The sequence below is a fragment of the Microcaecilia unicolor genome, chromosome 7 (genome assembly GCF_901765095.1).
Source record: "Microcaecilia unicolor chromosome 7, aMicUni1.1, whole genome shotgun sequence".
Taxonomy (NCBI): Eukaryota; Metazoa; Chordata; class Amphibia; order Gymnophiona; family Siphonopidae; genus Microcaecilia; species Microcaecilia unicolor.
Genome location: NC_044037.1, coordinates 174,668,225 through 174,690,772, shown reverse-complemented (window position 1 = coordinate 174,690,772; position 22,548 = coordinate 174,668,225). Strand labels below are relative to the sequence as shown.

Genomic DNA, 22,548 nt, shown 5'->3' with positions numbered 1-22,548 from the left:
CCAAGGACATTAGTCCTGCTCCACACCTAAGGGGCTTGAACAAGTACTGGATGATATAAAAGAAAGATGCTTTACCTGGATACCTTAATTCAATTTCTTCAAAAAGGAGACTGTCTATGCTCCCTTGATATAACGGAAGCTTAAACACACAAAGAGATTTTCTGTGACTTGGATGTATCTCAGATTATAGGATTACAACACTTCCAGTAGGTAAAACATAGAAAACAGAGTACGCTTAAATGGTCTGTATTCCCAATGGAGAAGGGTAGATAGTGGAGATCCCCAGGGGTCTGTGTTGGGACTGCTGCTTTTTAACATATTTATAAATGATCTAGAGATGGGAATGACTAGTGAGGTAATTAAATTTGCTGACAACACAAAGTTATTCAAAGTTGTTACACCGCAAGAGGATTGTGAAAAATTGCAAGAGGACCTTATGAGACTGGGTATCCCAACAGCAGATAACGTTTAATGTGAGCAAGTCCAAAATGATGCATGTGGGAAAGAGGAACCCAAACTATAGCTACATGATGCAAGGTCCACATTAAAAGTCAGCACCCAGGAAAAGGATCTGTGTGTCATCATTAATGATACATTGAAATCATCTGCTCAGTGTTCAGCAGTGTCTAACAAAGCAAATAGAATGTTAAGAATTATTAGGAAAGGAATGGAAAACAAAAATGAAAATGTTATATATGCCTTTGAATCATCTATGGTACGACTGCACCTCGAATACTGTGTGTGATTCTGGTCATCGCATCTCAAAAAAGATATAGTGGAATTAGAAAAGATACAGAAAAGGGCAACTAAAATGATAAAAGGGAATGGGACAACTTCCCTATGAGGAAAGGCTGAAATGGCTAGGGCTCTTCAGCTTGGAGAAGAGTTGGCTGAGGGGAGATATGATAGAGGTCTATAAAATACTGAGTGGCGTGGAACAGGTAGACTTGTATCGCTTGGCAAAAGGTGGGGAAGAAACGTGGTGAAAAGATCAACATTGTAGAAGTGAATGGCCTCCCGGTGGAGGTGGTGGAGTCGAGGACTGTTCCAGAATTTAAAAAGGCATGGGATAAGCATGTGGGATCGTTTAGGAACAGGAAGTATTAGGGGTTACAGAGGATGGGCAGACTGGAAGGGTCATATGGCCTTTATCTGCCGTCACGTTTCTATGTTTCTATTTACTCTTTCCAAAAATACTAGAAGGCACAAAATGAAGCTACTAAGTAGTAAATTTAAAACAAACCGGAGAAAATATTTCTTCACTCAACATGTAATTAAACTCTGGAATTTGTTGCCAGAGAAGGTGATAAAAGCAGATAGCTTAGCAGGGTTTAAAAAAAGGTTTGGATAATTTCCTAAAAGAAAAACCAATAGGCCATTATTAAGATGGACTAAGGAAAATCCACTGCTTATTTCTAGGATAAGTGGCACAAAATCTGTTTTACTGTTTTGGGATCTTGCCAGGTACTTGTGACCTGGACTGGCCACTGTGGAAACAGGATACCAGGCATAAGGGACCTTTGGTCTGTCCTAGTATGGCAAACCTTATATTCTTATGTCCTGAAACGCACACTTCCTGGCCCAACCCCTAAACAGGCTATAGGTCCTGCCCTCTAGAAGATATATATGTATATTTTTGTTTCCTGCGCTCCTTTGAACAATGCCTGAAGTTTCTCTCAAAAAAAGAAAAAAAAACCAAAACATCATTTAAAGGGCTGCCTACACAATGAGCCCTTAAGAGGTCAAGTCTGCAAGCTCAACGCTGGCGCCACAAAGTACTTTAATAACCCCACAGGTACATCATTATTCTGCATCTCCAAGGGGTCACCCAATTTTATTTGTTTTGCAATCAAAGGTCACAGGCACAAAAAGATTGGGAAGTACTGGACACTGGGTGGATTTCTTCAAAAAGGCGGTAAATAAGTCCTAATAAATAAAAAAAATAAATTTGTACCCTGGTATCACAATGTTCCATTGATTATCCTCTTTCCACCATTTCTGAGATGGCTATTATGTCTACCTCTTCATTTAGTACTATATACTGTAGCTCTCCCATCTTATTTTTTAGGCTTCTAGCATTTTTATACACACACTTCAAAATGTGTTTGTTTGTATCGACAACAAGTTTTTCAGTTAACAGGGATAATTTGAAATCTTTACTTTGCCTGCCCTTCACCTAGCTTAATTTTGCCGTTGTTGTAACCTCTGTCAGGATGTCCTATCTTCCCTGTTCCTTCAAAGATACCTGACTCTGAACCACGTGCTCCCAAGCAACTGTCAAATTTCAAGTTTATTATATATTTGATTCCTCTGCCCAAGAGAAGCCTTTCAGAGCAGTTTACAATGATTATAAAATTCAGTTTGTCAAAGTAAAAAAGAAATACATTTTTGGATAGGACAGCATGAGAGCACAGTCAGCCTTCCCCTGAATTCTAGTTTAAAAGCAACTCTATCCCCTTTTAAAACATTTACACTAGCAGTCTGGTTCCTACCCAGTTAAGGTGGAGCCCATCTTTTCTGAACAGATTCCCCCTTCCCCAGAATGTTGTTCATTTCCTAACTTAATATTCCTGTTCCCTGCACAGTTCTTTTATCTATGTACCAAGACTTCAGAGTTCTGCCTACCTCCTGGGTCTTATGTGGGCAATGGGGAGCACTTCTGAAAATGCTACTATGGAGGTTCTGTATTTCAACTTTCTAACTAAAAGCCTAAAATTTGCCTAGAGCCTTCCTCCCACACCTTCCTATGTTGTTGGTACCCATACGTTCCAAGAGAGCTGGCTCCATTTTACATGCATAATCATAAATATCTAACAGGCAAGCATCAAACATCCAGATTATTTAAAACAAATGCTTTAAAAACAAACACTCAGAACAAAAGTACCTAATAATAAACTCAAGAGTCACCAAACGTCTTGCCAAATAATCAAGCCTTGAGCTGTCTACAAAAGGCCCCACACACTCATTCATGCTTCGGAGCCATTCTACAGAACTGGACCAGCCACAGAAAAAGCAAACTTCCTCTATATTCAGCTGAGCCTTCTTTAGTGAGGATCCAATCAACGTTCTCGATCCCACTGATTGTAGAGGATGACTGGAAATAAATGGTATAAGACAGTTTCTTAAATAGCTAGGATTATATCCTGTAATGTCTTATGTTAGAACAGTCTTCCGAGTATCTAGAAGCCAAAGGAATTTTCAAAAGTTAGGGTGAAAATTCTTGAAAGCCACAGCTGTTTACCAAACACACAGAGGAATTCTATACTAATTGCAGAAGCTGCACGCAGTTGATGGTAAGCCCAAATAAAGGGAAAGGAAAATGGGACTTGATATACTGCCTTTTCTGTGGTATTTTGCAACTACATTCAAAGCGGTTTACATATATACAGGTATTTATTTTGTACCTGGGGCAATGGAGGGTTAAGTGACTTGCCCACAGTTAAAAGCAGCTGCAGTGGGAATCTTACCCAGTTCCCCAGGATCAAAGTCCGCTGCACTAACCACTAGGCTACTCCTCCACTCAAAGACCATTAGAATAGTCAAATTAAGAACTCGCATCACCATGAAGAAATCCTGAGACAACAAACATTGAAGCTTACAAACAAAAACAAAAAAAGCTAGAAAAAAAACCACAGCATTAATAACGTGAAGAATCAACTATATGAGTCGCATTAATGAGCTAAATTATAAGGGCCCGCATATGTAGCTACTGTATAATATCGAATGACATGATACAGATGGCTTAAGAATGTACTGTGAAGCATTAATTTCTCCACTTTATCTCAAATTTATCCCAAGTCTGTGAGGGTAAAATTTGTAGCTATAATGATTATTTAGTTCTGGTTGCAAAGACTGTTTCCAAACATCCTATATAATAATTTGCACCTCCCAACGTTCCATCGCTGTGTGGCTGCCTGGGTTTGTAACATCTCATGACATCAGCCAGCCTCCAGCGTTCTATTCCCCCTCACTGCCCCACCCTTGCGTCAAAACGTAATGACGTCAGAGGGCGGAACAGTGAGAGGGAAGGGAATGCTGGAGGCGAGCTGATGTCAGGATGTTACCAACAGAAGGGAAACCAGGCAGGCCAGCCAGAAAATGATGAGATAAAAAGGAAGAGAATCACGGCACATCAAGGGGAGGGAAGGGCAGGTCAGAGCAGAATCGATGGACATGGATGGGATGAGAGTAGAGGACAGGAGAGAAGAGAATCGCGGGACACGGATGGGAGGTCAGGGAAGAGGAGAATCACTGGACATGGAGGGGAGGGGATGGGATGGGAGGAGAGGGACGGGAAGAATCGCTGGATATGGAGGGGAGAGACAAAAAAATCGCTTACAAGAGAGCCTTCCTAGGGCCCATTTCATTGTTAGGAAACGGTCTGGGTTCCACTAGTCTTTAATAAAGAGCCCAAAAACAAAACATTTTTTTCCATTTGAGTTTCTGAGGTTAATGACAGTCAATTCAGGTTATGACCACACCTTGCAGAATAGATAACTACTCAGAGAAAAAAAAAAAAGTTTCACTGTTGCTGGAGGCAGCAATCAAGAATGTCTAACCAGCAAAGCAAAGCAATTAAAAGGTATGTGGCAATATTTGCATAACCTTCACATTTAGCTATGACTAGCAATCAAAGCTGAAATTACACTTTAAAAAATATATGCTATGGCAAAGCAAAATGTTATAAAAATGATGGGTTAACACAACAAAAGAACAGATGGTCTCAGTTTAGACTAAAATACAGAATTATACAACCCTCGTTTATAATGAAGTAAAGCATTAAATTGAGGCAATGCATTATACAGGAGAACTTTCATCTTCTGAAGACAAGTGGAAGCACAAGTCAAAGGTGTAGGAGTGATACCACACAGGGCATTCAACCATTCTGAGCATCGATGGTAGTTCTTATGGTCCTACAGCATGCCTCAGGTTTTTTTTGTGGGTTTTTTAGGCCAACAAACATGGACCTTTTCTCATTAAAGGAGCAGCAAACCCCTACCGGGGTGGGGGGGGGGGGGGGGGGGGAGACAGACAGTCGCTCAAAAGTGCATGGTTTCGGGATAAGGTATCTTCCAAACATATCACTAAAACAGGGAAGATAGGGTATCTGATAGTGAGGTTGCAAAAGAGACCGTAGTAGATCAGGTGTCCTTAAATAAAAATCAGACACAAGATTGCAAATTAATACTGTCAAGTACTAAGCATGATGTAAATAGGAACAACAAACAGTTTAAAATGTCTATATGCGAATGCCAGGAACCTAAGAAATAAGATGGGAGAGTTAGAATATGTTGCACTAAATGAAAAATTAGATATAATAGGGATCTCTGAGACCTGGTGGGAGGAGGATAACCAGTGGGACACTGTTATACCGGGGTACAAATTATATCGTAGAGATAGGGTGGATCGAATTGGTGGAGGGGTAGCATTGTATATTAACGAGAGCCTTGAATCAAATAGATTGAAAATTCTGCAGGAAACAAAACACTTCTTGGAATCACTGTGGATTGAAATTCCATGTGTAAAGGGGAAAAGGATAGTGATAGGAGTGTACTACCGTCCGCCTGGCCAGGATGAACAGACGGATGCAGAAATGTTAAAGGAAATTAGGGACGCAAACAAACTGGGCAACACAATAATAATGGGTGATTTCAATTACTCTGATATTGACTGGGGTAAATGTAACATCGGGCACGCTAGGGAGGTAAAATTCCTTGATGAAATCAAGGACAGCTTATGGAGCAGCTGGTACAGGAGCAGACGAGAGAAGAAAAAATTCTAGATCTAGTCCTTAGTGGAGCGCTTGATCTGGTGCAGGAGGTAATGGTCCTGGGGCCACTTGATAACAGTGATCATAAACACTAACGTATTTGATTTCCTATGTATACTTCAAAGCTAATATCAAATCCGATCATATTAACTTTAAAAAGGAGACTATACCTCTCTGTACAGAATTAATGTGGGGCCACTGTTGGAAAGTACGAAGCATAGATTGTCTCTGTGGCAGACTTTGCCATTATCACTATGGGGGCGTATTGCTCTCTTTAATATGCTTATAGCCCCGAGATGGCTGTATCTCTTTCAGCAATTACCTTTGTACTTGAAAGGAAAAGATGAGAAAGCCCTAGATAGACAGATTCAGAGGTTTTTGTGGAAGGGGAAGCGCCCCAGAATGCCGATGACAGTGATTACAACCCCGAGGGAACAGGGGGGGATGGGACTCCTGAGTATACGAAACCTATCAATTGCCAGTGCGATGCGCCATATTAATGATTGGTATCGGGGCACCCAGGAGTTTTCTGTCACTGAGGTTGAGACTTCCATCTTTCCTCGGATACACTTCAGTTATTTGTTACACTCGGGTAACCGATTACCTACACTAGCGTTTCAGAAGCACCCCTTGTTACAATCACTTAGAAACACATGGCGGTGGATGTGTAGGAAACATCATTTCACGGCAAAAACCACTCCTTTACTATCCATTAATAATAATCCTGACTTCCCACCGGGACAGGGTAACAGCATCTTCAGACAATGGGCAACGAAGGGTATCCTTTATTTGTCACATGTAGTTAATGAAGAGGGGAAAATAAAACCTCTCCCGACATTGGCGGAGGAATTCGGTATACAGGGGAGGCATTATTTTGAGTATTTACAGTTGAAACATTATATAGCATCCTTGTTGTGGACCGACCTAACAGAGGATGTAATAGACACCCTAACAGAGACATACACACTGGGTGCTCAGTTATCGGTTCCTCTCAGATTTCATCACCAGCAATTAAAAGATTCTACCTCTGAAATAGATTATGGGTGCTTGGCCTGAGATTGGTCAAAGGATCTGGAAGCTGCAATCACGACCGACATATGCAAGGAGTTTATTAAAAAATTGTATCGGTTGCAATTGTCAGTCACATAGTGCGAGAGACTATACAGATTTTTATTAAGAACATATATGCCACCTAAGAGGGCTGCACGTGTGATAGAATCCTGTGATGGGACCTGTCCTAGATGTGGTGGAGGAGAGGCAGGTTCAGGTCACATGTTCTGGATGTGCCCCTTAATAATGGAGTTCTGGGGGGAGATCACTCAAGCATTACAACAAATGTGGGGGTGCACCGTGGTCCGTGATCCCCTCCTATTGTTCTACAAGTACAAATTTTCGGGAATACCACCTCCGGGGCCTCAAGCGTTTTGTGTGTTTGGCGACATTATATGGGATCTCCACCATTTTAAAGTTCTGGCTGTCTGACTTGAAACCATCACTGGCATATTGGAGAACACAGCTACTTTATCAAATGAAACTTGAAAGATGTGGTGTCCACTCACTGGATTCTGAATCGGGTGAGAAATTCCGCATACAATGGGAACCTTTGTGGCTGACCATGCCTTCCAGAGGCCGCAGCTATATTCTGAACATCTGAACAGCTCATAAAGGGGAAGGGGAGGGGGGAAGGGGGGGACAGTTACATGAGAATGTGGGTTCTATTGTTTGTACAATTTTTAAGTTAAGATGTAATCATAGATAAAGCCAACAACAATTGTTAATCAGCCGGAGAGGGGCGGGAGAAGGGTAGTCTTGGAAAATGTTAAATGGGATGACGTGCAGACAATTGCAAATTTTGCTCAAGGTGATGTTATTGATATATATCTTGTACTTGATTAGAAGACTGTATTGTTTCTTGTCTGTGCAATGTCATCAATAAAAACTATTGAATATAAAAAGGAGACTATGATAAAATGAGAAGAACAGTGAAAAAAAAAACCAAAAACTTAGAGACGCAGTTGCGAGGGTCAAAAATTTACATCAGGCGTGGATGCTGTTCAAAAACACCATTCTGGAAGCCCAGGCCAAACATATTCCACGTATTAAAAAAGGAGGACGGAAGACCAAACGACAGCCGGCATGGTTAAAAAGTGAGGTGAAGAAAGCTATTAGAGCTAAAAGAAAATCCTTCCGAAAATGGAATAAGGAACCGACTGAAAATAATAAGAAACAGCATAAGGAATGTCAAGTCAAATGCAAAGCGCTGATAAGGAAGGTTAAGAGGGACTTCAAAAAAAAGATTGCGTTGGAGGCAAAAACACATAGTAAAACATTTTTTTAGGTATATTAAAAGCGGGAAGCCGGCAAAAGAAATCGGTTGGACCGCTAGATGAAAGAGGAGTAAAAGGGGCGATCAGGAAAGACAACCCCGTAGCGGAGAGATTAAATGAATTCTTTGCTTCGGTCTTCAACGAGGAAGATTTGGGTGGGATACCGGTGCCGGAAATGGTGTTTGAAGCTGACGAGTCGGAGAAACTTAATGAATTCTCTGTAAACCTGGAGGATGTAGTGGGGGCAGTTCTACAAACTGAAGAGTAGCAAATCTCCTGGACCAGATGGTATTCACCCCAGAGTACTGATAGAACTGAAAAATGAGCTTGTGGAACTGATGTTGGGAGGTGGGGCTGGTGGTTGGGAGGCGGGGATAGTGCTGGGCAGACTTGTACGGTCTGTGCCCTGAAGAAGACAGGTACAAATCAAGGTAGGGTATACACAAAAAGTAGCACATATGAGTTTATCTTGTTGGGCAGACTGGATGGACCGTGCAGGTCTTTTTCTGCTGTCATCTACTATGTTAATTGTTAGAAAAATGTAATTTATCCTTAAAATCGAGCGTGGTACGGGAAGATTGGAGGGTGGCCAATGTAACGCCGATTTTTAAAAAAGGTTCCAGAGGACATCCGGCAAATTATAGATTGGTGAGTCTTATTGTCAGTGCCGGGCAAAATGGTAGAGACTATTATTAAGAACAAAATTACAGAGCATATTCAAAAGCATGGGTTAATGAGACAAAGTCAACATGGATTTACTACTACTACTACTTATTTCTAAATCTTCTTGCCTCACCAATCTACTACATTTCTTTGAAGGGGTGAACAAACATGTGGATAAAGGGGAGCCGGTTGATATTGTGTATCTGAATTTTCAGAAGGCATTTGACAAAGTACCTCATGAAAGACTCCAGAGGAAATTGGAGAGTCATGGGATAGGAGGAAGTGTTCTATTGTGGATTAAAAACTGGTTAAAAGATAGAAAACAGAGAGTAGGGTTAAATGGTCAGTATTCTCAATGGAGAAGGGTAGTTAGTGGGGTTCCTGAGGGGTCTGTGTTGGGACCGCTGCTTTTTAACATATTTATAAATGACCTAGAGATGGGAATAAACTAGTGAGGTAATTAAATTTGCTGATGACACAAAGTTATTCAAAGTCGTTAAATCGCGGGAGTATTGTGAAAAATTACAAGAGGACCTTACGAGACTGAGAGACTGGGCATCTAAATGGGAGATGATGTTTAATGTGAGCAAGTGCAAAGTGATGCATGTGGGAAACAGGAACCCGAATTATAGCTACGCCATGCAAGGTTCCACGGTAGGAGTCACGGACCAAGAAAGGGATCTAGGTGTCGTCGTTGATGATATGTTGCAACCTTCTGCTCAGTGTGCTGCTGCGGCTAAGAAAGCAAATAGAATGTTAGGTATTATTAGGAAAGGAATGGAGAACAAAAATGAGGATGTTACAATGCCTTTGTATCGCTCCATGGTGTGACCGCACCTTGAATATTGTGTTCAATTCTGGTCGCCGCATCTCAAAAAAGATATAGTGGAATTAGAAAAGGTGCAGAGAAGGGCGATAAAAATGATAAAGGGGATGGGACGACTTCCCTATGAGGAAAGGCTAAAGTGGCTACGGCTCTTCAGCTTGGAGAAAAGGCGGCTGAGGGGAGATATGATAGAGGTCTATAAAATAATGAGTGGAACAGGTAGATGTGAAGCGTCTGTTTACGCTTTCCAAAAATACTAGGACTAGGGGGCATGTGATGAAGTTACAATGTAGTAAATTTAAAACAAATCGGAGAAAAGTTCTCTTCACTCAATGTGTAATTAAACTCTGGAATTCGTTGCCAGAGAATGTGGTAAAGACGGTTAGCTTAGCGGATTTCTGGTGTGGAGAGGTAGATCTGAGAGTCATCAGCATCATCAGCATAAAGATGGTACTGAAAACCATGGGATGAGATCAGAGCACCAAGGGAAGAAGTATAGATGGAGAATAAAAGAGGTCCCAGGACAGATCCCTGAGGTACACCAACTGACAGTGGGATAGAAGTGGAGGAGGATCCACTAGAGTATACACTAAAAGTACGATGGGAAAGATAAGAAGAAAAACAGGAAACAACAGAGCCCTGAAATCCAAGTGAGGACAGCGTATCAAGGAGTAGGCTGTGATCAACAGTGTCAAAAGCAGCAGATAGATCGAAAAGGATGAGGATAGAATAGAGGCCTTTGGATCTGGCCAGGAACAGGTCATTGGGCACTTTAGGAAGTGCTGCTTCAGTGGAGTGAAGGGGGCGAAAGCCAGATTGAAGTGGATCAAGAATAGCTTGAGATGGAAGAAAGTCAAGGCAACGGCAGTCAACAGCACGTTCAAGTATCTTGGATAGGAAAGGGAGGAGGGAGATGGGGCGATAATTGGAAGGACAGGTAGGGTCCAATGAAGGTTTTTTAGAGAGTGGTGTGGCTACGGCATGTTTGAAGGCATCAGGAATAGTCGCAGTGGAAAGTGAAAGACTGAGGATATGACAGATAAAAGGGATGACAGTAGGAGAGATAGTGTTAAATAGATGGGTGGGAATAGGATCGGAGGAACAGGTAGTTAGTTTTGCGGAGGAAAGAAGATATGTAGTTTCCTCTTCAGTGATTTCAGAAAAGAAAAAAAAAGGAGGCAGGGGTTGGAGGGTGAGAGAATGGACTAAGGTAAAGAGAGGTGGAGGTGACCTGGTTGAGAATTCAAGTTTAATCTTGTGAACCTTATCGTGAAAGTACTCAGAGTCTGGGGAGAAAGTGACGAGGGAGTTGGAGGTGAAGGCACTTTGAGGAGAGAGTTCAGTGTGGCACAGAGACGTCGAGGGTTTGAGCCAAGAGAATTTGACAACTGGATGTAATAATCCTGTTTGGCAAGTAAAAGAGCAGACTGGAAAGAGGTCAGCAAGAATTTGTAAAAGAGCAGACTGGAAAGAGGTCAGCAAGAATTTGAAATGTATGAAGTCAGCATGGGCACGGGATTTCTGCCAAAGGCGTTCGGCAGAGTGGGAACAGAAACGTAGGTAGCGGATTCTAGAGGTCAGCCAAGGCTGGGGTTTGGTACGCTTTACAGGGCGGGGAATGGGAGGAGCAAGAGTATCCAGAGCAGAGGAGAGAATAGTATTATAGGAAGAGACAGCCTCATTGAAGGACTTGGATAACACAGTGGTAGAGAAGAGATTTGAAACACTGGAGGACAGAGTAGAAGGGTCAATAGCCTGAAGATTTCTAAATGTATTGGTTAAGATTGGACAGGACTGGGGAGGAGGGTGTTTAAGTGTGAAAGTTATCAGATGATGGTCAGAGAGGGGAACAGCTGAGGCACAGAAGCTGGAGAGTGAGCAGTTTGACAAGAGGATGCAGTTTGAGAAGAGGATAAGATCAAGACAGTGGCCATTCTGGTGAGTGGGGGTAGTGGAGCACAGTTGAAGATTGAAAGAGGATGTTAAAGCGAGAACCTGAGAAGCATTACAGTCAGAGGGATCATTAACATGAATGTTAAAATCCCCAAGAATGAGGAAAGGAGATGAAGGTTCAAGAAAGAAGGAAAGCCAGGAGTCAAAGTCAGTGAGAAAGGAAGAAATGGACTTATCAGGGGGGACGATAAATGACTGCTACTCGGAGAGGCAGAGGAGCGAATAGACAGATGGAGTGGGCTTCGAAGGAAGAAAAGTAGTGAGAATGAGGTGGAAGAAGAGGTTGAAATCTACAAGAGGGTGAAAGTAGTAGCCCGACACCACCTCTGCGGCCAACCGGGCAAGGAGTATGGGAGAAAAGATAACCTCCATCGCATAGGGCCGTGACTTAACCAGAGTCTTCAGGAAGCCAAGTTTCAGTTAGGGCAAGCAGATGGAGAGAACGAGAGATAAACAGGTCATGGATGTAGGAAAATTTGTTACAGACAGAGCAGGGATTCCACAGAGTACACAAGAAAGGCAGGCAAGAAGTGGGGAAGAGAGGAACAGAAATTAGATTGGAGACATCACGGTGTGACCTGCACAAATAGGATGAGAGCTGATGTGGAGGACCAGGATTGGGATTGATGTCCCCAGCGGAGAGCAGGAGAAGGCGCAAGAGAGTACGGAGAAGAGTGGGAGAGGTATGATGACAGCGACGAAGGCAAGATGTACTCAGATAGAAAGGAGATGGATGAATGGAAGGAAGGAAATGTTGAAGGTTGAGAGCTGAGAATAAGGAAGAGGACAAAAGAGATAGTGAGATGATGAAAGCAGAGGGTGGGCAATGTGTTCATGCATTGTACAGTGGTTTCAGATGGAGAAACAGATTAGGAAGGGACAGTACGAGGAAGAGAAAGTGTACTGGAGCCATAAGTAGTAACAGGGAGAAAATATGAATGTAAAGAGAAAATGCCCTGGTGTGCGGCACCTAGAGCGGAGGCCCTGAGTGGATCGGAGTGGACCCGGGAGTCACTCCAGAGAAGGCTGTGAGGATATGCAGATGAGCTGCAAGTCCTCCTCAGCACCTGAAAGGCAGCCTGTGGGAGAGCTGGGCACCTCTCAGCCAAGGAAAGGCTTACCAAGGGTTAGGCCAAAGCCAGCATGCCTCCCCCTGAGGGTCACCTGACCTTAGCCAAAAAAAGCACCTGAAAACCCTGGGCACCTGGAGCGAGGAGCCTGGGAAGATCGGAGTGGACCTGGGATTCACCCCAGAGAGGGCTGTGGGGATATGCAGAAGGACTGCAAGTCCTCCCCAGCACCTGGTGGGAGGACTGGGCACCTAGAGCGGAGGCCCTGAGTGGATCGGAGTGGACCTGGGAGCCACTCCAGAGAAGGCTGTGAGGATATGCAGATGAGCTGCAAGTCCTCCACAGCACCTGAAAGGCAGCCAGTGGGAGAGCTGGACACCTCTCAGCCAAGGAAAGGGTTAGCCTTCAAGAGTTTTTCCGGATTTCTGTGATGAGCTATTGTTGGCATATTGGTTACTACTGGTATTATGGAGATGTGGTTGCTTTTTCTTCTCTGCATCAATAAAAATTGAATGATTAAAAAAAAAATTAGGTATAGTTCAGTTCTCTTATATCTGAATTTTACCTGTGCTCATGTATACCAAAAGAACCAGGAGACCCTGGCAAAAGAGTAAAGAGAAGACAGAAGAAAGTGGAAGCCAGAAACTGGGACCAACATGATTATAAAAACGAAAAGACCAAATAACGAAAGGTAGAAAAATGATTTTATTTTCTATTTATTGATAGTAGCCTTAAAGAACTGAATCAAATAAAAAAAAATCCATATGAGTGAACTGAATCGAATACTTTTTGGCTGAATCAGATAGCACTACTACAGATTCCTCAGTATTATCGTAAAAATCTCAGCTGTCACCTGGAACAGAGTACTCAATGCTTACAGTTTTGGATAAACTAACACTAAAAATCTTTTGTGCTTTGGAATCACAACCAAGAAAGAGCTCTCAGTTTATCAGATTCTTCTTCTGTTCTTAAACGGGTAGCAGCAGCAACAACAATTAAACTGTAAATCCATTGATTATTTTGACTAGAAGGAAATAGTCATGTGTCATTTTAAACTTCTGGACTATTTTGAAGTCAAAAGACACAATCTATCAGGCTCAGTACGGAGTACTGAATCAGCATCATGGATTTGATATACTGTCTTTCTGTGGCACAACCAAAGCGGTTTACATTATATGCAGGCACTCTCTCTCTTCCTAGTGTACCCGGTCCTATGGAAGGTTAAGTGACTTGCACATGATCACAAGAAGCCACAGTGGGAAACAAACCCAGTTTTCAGCCCACTGCATTAACCATTGGACTACTCTATAGACTGATAAAATTTTTCAGTGCCAATATCTGCTTCCTATGACAAGGACCTCTGTACTGTGATGTTTCATGGTCTCTTCTTTCAGGAGTTGTCATCCTTTGAAGGATGTTTTTAACATGCCTCTTTCTCAGTCCTTTGAGGCAGACCCACCCCTAGAGTACAGTGGCATCTCCATTCTCCTTACACAGGAGCAGCTTGGGATCTCAAATCCTTGGGGACACTTTTCCTCCTTGTATTTCTTTGAAGATATAAGGGAATCAGAGAGGACTACAGGTCTCTCTCACTTGGAATCTTCTGTATTTCTTGCCCTTGGCAACGCAGCTGGGACATTGTGGTCCAGTCCTGAGCATTAATAGCACTTCTGTGGATAGAATATACCTGTTTGGGATATCCACCAGAAACACTGCTTGAAGCCTTCTGGCATAAAGAAGCAGTTAGCAAAATCAATTTTGGGGTCAACTTTTTTTTTTAAGGGGGTTGGGCCTTGGAGGAAAGCAAAATACAAAGGAGGATAAAGTTTAAAAAAAAAAAAAACCCAACCCATACACATAAACAATGGTGAACAGCTGATGAACATGCAGGGAAAGTGTACACTGTGGACAAAAATAAACTGAGGAGACTTGTGGTGCTGTCAGATGACATCCCCCGGCTAAGTGGCTAATTCATCCTACAGTACTTGTAAACGGAGAACTTGCAATTTTGCTGGTCATTAATACTTTTGCAACACCATGTTTACATCAGAAATACTCACTCATGTAACGAAAGGTCTCGTCAGCAAGTATTGGGGAGAGTGAGCTAGCAGCATTTTTCTGGGGTGAAGGGGAGTCAATCCAGTCCTGGTCATTATAGAGATATAGGGAATCCACACGCAGCTGATACTGGGGTAACTGATCTTCCAGAAGGCTCACAAGTTCCACCTCAGGAACATCTTCACTGGCGCACACTGCTGCAGAAAACAGCCAGATTCTTAAAAATGGAACAGCACATATAGTATACAGTAAATTAATTAACTGGCTCATGACCCTCATTATTCAGCTCCAAACAAGATATTCACTTTCAGATTTGAATATAAGTTCATAGATTCAAAATTTTTATCATCATCAAACCTAATTAATATTTATAAAACATTTTTCAGTGGAGTTTCTATACTGTGTAAGTGTTGAGTGTCAGAAAAGCGGAAATCAATGTGTGGCGAAACAGGGAATTTTCCTGCTTGTAAATTGTATAGCTATTTTTTATGATGTGCGTTTCCCTTGTTTGGCCAGCAGATGCTGTCTGTCCTTTGTAAAGTTGTTACAGAAGTGAGTTTCTTCTTCCTGCCTAAGCTGAGAAGTAATCTGCACTGCTGCTGGTCAGAAGCCTCCGTGTTTATGCTCTCAGATCCGACTGATTCTGCTGGAAATCTTTAGTCTCATAGTGGGAGTGTGGATGGTACAGACCTCTATACTGAGACCCTGTTCAAAGACTGTGAGCAGCTACATTTTCCTAAACTCCCCAGGTACTACTCAGGTAGTGAATAAGTGTTCATTTAGTTTAATATTGATTCCTGTTTAATTTACCTGTTATTCTCTACTAATTACACCCTATTCATCCGTTCATTGTTCTAACTTGTTCGTCCTAGACTAAGAATCCTGGTGGTTTGTGTTTTGGGTGCTTTCTAGGTACTGTGGGACCCCTGGAAGTGTGGCCCCAGTATCCTTAGAAACCACTGGGGAATTAAGTTGCGGATGGGAGACTCGCCCAGAGGCAAATATAACCCAGCAGGTGGAAGGAAGGGTATGCCACGTGCCCAGGTGGTAGTGGTCCTGAGCAGTGATGGGACAGATCCTCTAGGTGGCCACAGGGTTAGCCCCTGGTTGGCCACCTAGAGGGCGTTTCGTGACAATGAGCTTATATGCTGATGCAACAGAAGAATAAACTGGACTGGTCACTTGGCTTTAATTCATCCATAGCTTCCTATGTTCCACATTTTTCCACCTTACAATTTATAAGGAGAAATTAGATCTTACCTGCTAATGATTGGTATTGGTGATATATGTGATCAAGGAAACATTTGTTAATGATATATAGCAATGTGTTAAATGTTTTATGTTTAGTACATCATATTTCTACTTTATAATTTTTGAATGTTACATTTTGAGCTTGATTTTATTGTAACCTGCTTAGAATTTTTGATAGGTGGGCTTTCAGCTTTTTAAATAAACAATTATTTCCCTTAGTCTTACCAGACTAGTCCAGACTAGTCCAGGACCTTTGTGTTATATCCTTCTACCAGCAGATGGAGACAGAGAAAACAACGTAGTTCTGCATGATTTGCCCAAAGGGCACCATGCAGTCCTAGAATGCTCAGTATTTTGACTGACAAAGCAATGAAACATATAACCTTCTTTCTTTCTTGTGCATTGCTGTATCGGTACTACACCTCTTAAGCTTCAGCAAAACTAGAGAAAGTAGTGAAGAGGCAAGTTGGAAGAGATCTGAATTCTCCCAAGTATTCCTTAAAATTCACACTGTTGGGCCTCTTTGATATTTGGCGAGACTGTAATGTTAAAGAGAATGGGTTACAGTTTTATTCTGTACCGCAAAGGATTTATACTAGGAGTGGAGGAGTGGCCTAGTGGTTAGGGTGGTGGACTTTGGTCCTGGGGAACTGAGGAACTGAGTTCGATTCCCACTTCAGGCACAGGCAGCTCCTTGTGACTCTGGGCAAGTCACTTAACCCTCCATTGCCCCATGTAAGCCGCATCAAGCCTGCCATGAGTGGGAAAGCGCGGGGTATAAATGTAACAAAAATAAATAAATAAATAAAATTAATTACATATTTGTAGCTTATCCCTTGCAGAAGCGGGTGCTATCCTCTCACCAACCATATTCAACCTAATGATGACACCCTTGGCCAAACTACTATCGAATCAGAACCTAAACCCACATATATACGCTGATGATGTAACAATCTTCATCCCATTCAAACAAGATCTAAGGGAAATCTCCAATGAAATCAAGCAAAGCCTACAAATCATGAATTCCTGGGCAGATGCATTTCAGCTGAAACTTAATGCAGAGAAAACCCAATGCCTGGTACTCACTTCGCAATACAACAAGAATAAATTTACCACCATCAACACACCTAAACTAAATCTACCAGTTTCGGACACCCTAAAAATTCTTGGAGTCACCATTGATCGACACCTAACACTTGAGAATCATGCGAAAAACATAACTAAAAAGATGTTTCATTCAATGTGGAAACTAAAAAGAGTTAGACCATTTTTTCCAAGGACTGTCTTCCGCAATCTGGTACAATCATTGGTACTCAGTCATTTGGACTATTGTAACTCACTCTACGCTGGCTGCAAAGAGCAAATACTCAAAAAACTCCAGACAGCCCAGAACACAGCAGCCAGACTAATATTCGGCACATCAAAATACGAAAGCGCAAAACCCCTACGAGGAAAACTACACTGGCTCCCACTAAAAGAACGAATCACGTTCAAACTTTGCATCCTAGTCCATAAAATCATCCATGGCAATGCCCCATCCTACATGTCCGACCTAATAGAACCACCACCCAGGAACGCAAAATAATCTTCTCGCACACTCCTTAATCTTCATCCTCCCAAGTGTAAAGGTCTGAAATACAAATCAATGCACGCATCTACCTTTTCCTATACGAGCACGCAGCTCTGGAACGCGTTGCCACGTAACCTGAAAACGATTTATGAATTGACCAATTTCCGTAAACTATTGAAAACCTCTCTCTTCGACAAGATATATCACAAAGATCAACACGTGTAACTGTATAATCTTTAAAATATCCAGAATTGTCTTATAATGTCTTTGCTTTAACACTATCATGTATTTCACCACCATGTAACACAAAACCCTCTGTAAACCAAATGTATATTCTCTTCTATTTCCAGTATCCATGATAAATTGTAAGCCACATTGAGCCTGCAAAGAGGTGGGATACAAATGCAATAAATAAATAAATAAATAAGATTGTTAGCATAATGCTCTCTGATCATGCTTGTTGGCTCCCCGTTGGCTTTATGCGTTTCAGATGTTACCTTTGTTCTTAAAGAGGCGGGAGGAGCAAGTGTTGAAGAGGGCATTACAGCGTTTTCTTTGGAAGGGAGGACGCCCCAGACTTCCTTTATCCACTTTGCAGAAGCCTAGGGCCCATGGGGATCTGCGGCTTCTCAATATCAGATATCTATCACCTATTCCACGAGACATTTTAACGACAGGCTCAAAGGAATGAAGACAGTTTCTGTCACTCCCTTAGAAACTTCTTTCTTCCATGACACATATTAGTTGGCTTTTGCATACTATCCCAGGCTGAACAGATCCTGTGTTACATCATAATCCACTTTTACTTTCTGCGAGAGCTGCCTGGAGGTGGTTGTGTAAACATAATCTTTTATCTGCTCCAGCAACACCTTATTGGTTCTTTTTCACAACCCTAATTGCCCTCCCAGCACGGATTCTCCTATTTTTGCCCAATAGTGAAACGTGGGAATACATTATCTGTTTCAACTTCTGAATGAGGAAGGTAAATTGAAAGTCTTGCAGCAAAAATATAAACTGCCCACTGACTTTTTTTGCTTATCATCAGCTGACCCATTATGTCACTGTATTGGGGTGGGTTAACCTCAGTGAGGATGTGCAGGATACCCTTAATACAGCACTTACATTGGGCTCTCAGAATCTGGTGCCCTTGCGTTACCATCACAGATTTCTCCTTGGCTCAACTGAGGACCTTGATTACAGTAATTGTCATACTTGGTCTGCGGAATTGGCTGTGAAAGTGACCTCAGATCATCTCTCCCTCAAGAACATTCCAGGCCTCATTTGGCCGCACTGGGGCTTGTCCAAAATGCCACCATGACCCTGCCACATTAAGTCACATGTTTTGGACTTTCCCCCGGTTATCCACTTTTGGTCCAAATCGATGTTGGAGAATGACTTGGACATAGTTGCAGTCACAGAGACATGGCTCAATGGTTCCCATGAATGGGATGTAAACATACCAGGCTATAATCTTTTTAGGAAGGATAGAGAGGGACGTAAAGGTGGAGGAGTAGCTCTGTATGTGAGAAATGATATCGCAGCAACTGAAATGACAGGGAAGTGGGGAAAGGAAGAAGCGATATGGATCACCTTAACAAGAGAGGATAAAACCTTGGTCCACGTGGGTGTTGTCTACAGACCCCCGACACAATTGGAGGAACTGGATAAAGATCTGATTGCTGATATTCAAAAGTTGGGGAAGAAAAGAGAGGTGCTGTTGTTGGGAGATTTTAATCTGCCGGATGTAGATTGGAAGGTTCCGTCTGCAAAATCGGAAAGAAGTAGAGAGATTGTGGATGCTTTCCAAAGTGCTCTGCTCAGACAAATGGTGAACGAACCCACGAGGGAGGGAGCCACGTTGGATCTGGTGCTCATAAATGGGGATAGTGTGTCAAATGTCCGAGTGGCTGCACACCTGGGAAACAGTGACCATCAAACGGTTTGTTTTGATGCAACGGCTCATGTGGATGGCGGCCACTCTAAACTCAAAGTCCTGGATTTCAAGCGAGCTGATTTTAACAAAATGGAAGAATACCTGAGGAAGGAGCTGATGGGCTGGGAGGACATACGAGAAGTGGAAGGACAGTGGTCCAGGCTAAAAGAAGTAATAAACAGGGCCACAGACCTTTATGTAAGGAAAGTAAATAAAAGCAAGAGAAAAAGGAAACCGATATGGTTCTCAAAGCATGTGGCTGAGAAAATAAAGATTAAAGAGTTAGCGTTCCAGAAATATAGAAAATCTCAAGATGAGGAACACGGGGAGGAATACCGGATGAAACTGAAAGACGCCAAGAGAGAGGTACGTCTGGCGAAGGCGCAAGCGGAAGAACAAATGGCTAGAAATGTAAGGAGAGGAGACAAAAACTTCTTCAGGTATATTAGTGAAAGAAGAAAAACTATAAAGGGAATTGTGAGACTAAAAGATACAACAAAACGCTATGCAGAAAATGATGAAGAAAAAGCCAATTTGCTAAATAGATACTTTTGTTCTGTTTTCACTGAAGAAAACCCTGTGGAAGGACCGAGAGGGACTGGCAAAAGCACACCTGAGAATGAGGTGGATAGAGCGCCGTTCACAGAAGAGAGTGTGTATCAACAACTTGGAAAGCTAAAGGTGGACAAAGCCATGGGGCCGGACGGGATCCACCCCAGAATACTGAGGGAGCTCAGAGAGGTTCTGGCAGGTCCTCTTAAAGACTTGTTTAATAAATCCTTGGAGACGGGAGAGGTTCCGAGGGATTGGAGAACGGCGGAGGTGGTCCCTCTTCACAAAAGTGGGGATAGGGAAGAAGCTGGAAACTACAGGCCGGTAAGCCTCACTTCGGTTATTGGAAAAGTAATGGAAGCCATGCTGAAGGAAAGAATAGTGAATTTCCTGGAAGCCAATAAGTTGCAAGATCCGAGACAACATGGTTTCACCAAAGGGAAATCGTGCCAAACGAATCTCATTGAATTCTTTGACTGGGTGACAGGAGAATTAAATCAAGGACGTGCTATGGACGTCATCTACTTAGATTTCAGCAAGGCTTTTGACACGGTTCCCCACAGGAGGCTCTTAAATAAACTAGACAGCCTGAAGATAGGACCCAAAGTGGTGAACTGGATTAGGAACTGGTTGACGGACAGACGCCAGAGGGTGGTGGTAAATGGAGTTCGCTCGGAGGAGGGAAAGGTGAGTAGTGGAGTGCCTCAGGGATCGGTGCTGGGGCCGATTCTGTTCAATATATTTGTGAGTGACATAGCCGAAGGGTTACAAAGTAAATTTTGCCTTTTTGCGGATGACACCATAATTTCCAACAGAGTGGACACCCCGGAGGGAGTGGAAAACATGAAAAAAGATCTGAAGAAGCTAGAAGAATAACGTTTGGCAATTAAAATTCAATGTGAAGAAATGCAAAGTGATGCACTTAGGGAGTAGAAATCCAAGGGAGACGTATGTGTTAGGCGGGGAGAGTCTGATAGGCACGGACGGGGAGAGGGATCTTGGGGTGATAGTATCTGAGGACCTGAAGGCGACGAAACAGTGCGACAAGGCGGTGGCCGTAGCTAGAAGATTGCTAGGCTGTATAGAGAGAGGAGTGACCAGCAGAAGAAAGGAGGTTTTAATGCCCCTGTATAAGACATTGGTGAGGCCCCACCTGGAGTATTGTGTTCAGTTTTGGAGGCCGTATCTTGCGAAAGATGTTAAAAAAATGGAAGCGGTGCAAAGAAAAGCTACGAGGATGGTATGGGATTTACGTTCCAAGACGTATGAAGAGAGGCTTGCTGACCTGAACATGTACACCCTGGAGGAAAGGAGGAACAGGGGCGATATGATACAGACGTTCAAATATTTGAAAGGTATTAATCCGCAAACGAAACTTTTCCGGAGATGGGAAGGCGGTAGAACGAGAGGACATGAAATGAGATTGAAGGGGGGCAGACTCAGGAAAGATGTCAGGAAGTATTTTTTCACGGAGAGGGTGGTGAACGCTTGGAATGCCCTCCCGCGGGAGGTGGTGGAGATGAAAACGGTAACGGAGTTCAAACATGCATGGGATATGCATAGAGGAATCCTGTGCAGAAGGAATGGATCCTCAGAAGCTTAGCTGAAATTGGGTGGCGGAGCAGGTGGGGGGAAGAGGGGGTGGTGGTTGGGAAGCAAGGATAGGGGAGGGCAGACTTATACGGTCTGTACCAGAGCCGGTGATGGGAGGCGGGACTGGTGGTTGGGAGGCGGGACATACTGCTGGGCAGACTTATATGATCTGTGCCCTGAAAAGGACAGGTACAAATTCAATTCAAGGTAAGGTATACACATATGAGTTTGTCTTGGGCAGACTGGATGGACCATGCAGGTCTTTTTCTGCCGTCATCTACTATGTTACTATGTTGGCTATGATCCATGTACAATGGGGCTGTCCTGAAGCCTTACATCCTTTAGTGCTTTTTGAAGTTGGCGTGAGTATTTTGCTCCTACAGTTGTAATACCAACCAACATAAATTGAGGGAGTGCTGGCCAAACTGCCACTGCTATTACTTGAGGAGAAAGATAAAGTAAATAACTGCTGAAATCAGACCAAGGATATGTTGCTAGAGTGTTTCATCTATTTACTTACAGTATCTATCTTCAATTAGGCAGTTTACACATTTAGAAGGCAATCTATGAACTAGGGAATCACCTAGTGGCGGCTCTACCATTAGGCCAACTGAGGTGGGGACCTCAGGTGGAACTCTACCCTTCTCTCCTCAACCCTCTTCCCCATGTTTACCTTATTTTTTCCAAAAGGCAGCAGTGGCAGCGATTCCCATAAGCTGCCCTGCCGCCAACACCGGCCTCTTCTCCCTAATGCAGCCTGCCTCTTGATATAACTTCCTGTTTCCTCAGAGGCAGGACACAGAGTGAAGAGGCTGGTGCCGGAAGCATCGTGGCAAGGCAGCCTATGGGAATCACTGGCACCTTTTAGAAAAGAAAAAAATAAGGTAAATATGGAGAAGAGGGCTGAGGAGGGAAGGGGAGAAATGCAAGACTGGGTGCTGGCGACATTTCATCCCTGCCTCTGGCAGCATATTGCCTTAGG

At 42.9% G+C, this 22,548-nt stretch overlaps 1 protein-coding gene across 5 annotated transcripts in view; it reads right to left on the bottom strand.

Moving 5' to 3' along the window:
- The window catches only part of TRAK2 (trafficking kinesin protein 2), a 233,460-nt gene that overhangs the window by 135,861 nt on the left and 75,051 nt on the right, over positions 1-22,548 (bottom strand). For 4 of the 5 annotated variants that reach the window (XM_030209080.1, XM_030209083.1, XM_030209079.1 and 1 more), the window contains one exon: positions 14,670-14,864. In XM_030209080.1, the coding sequence (XP_030064940.1) occupies positions 14,670-14,864 (195 nt within the window). The remainder of the gene's footprint in view (positions 1-14,669; positions 14,865-22,548) is intronic. The other variant, XM_030209081.1, reaches the window with a different exon arrangement.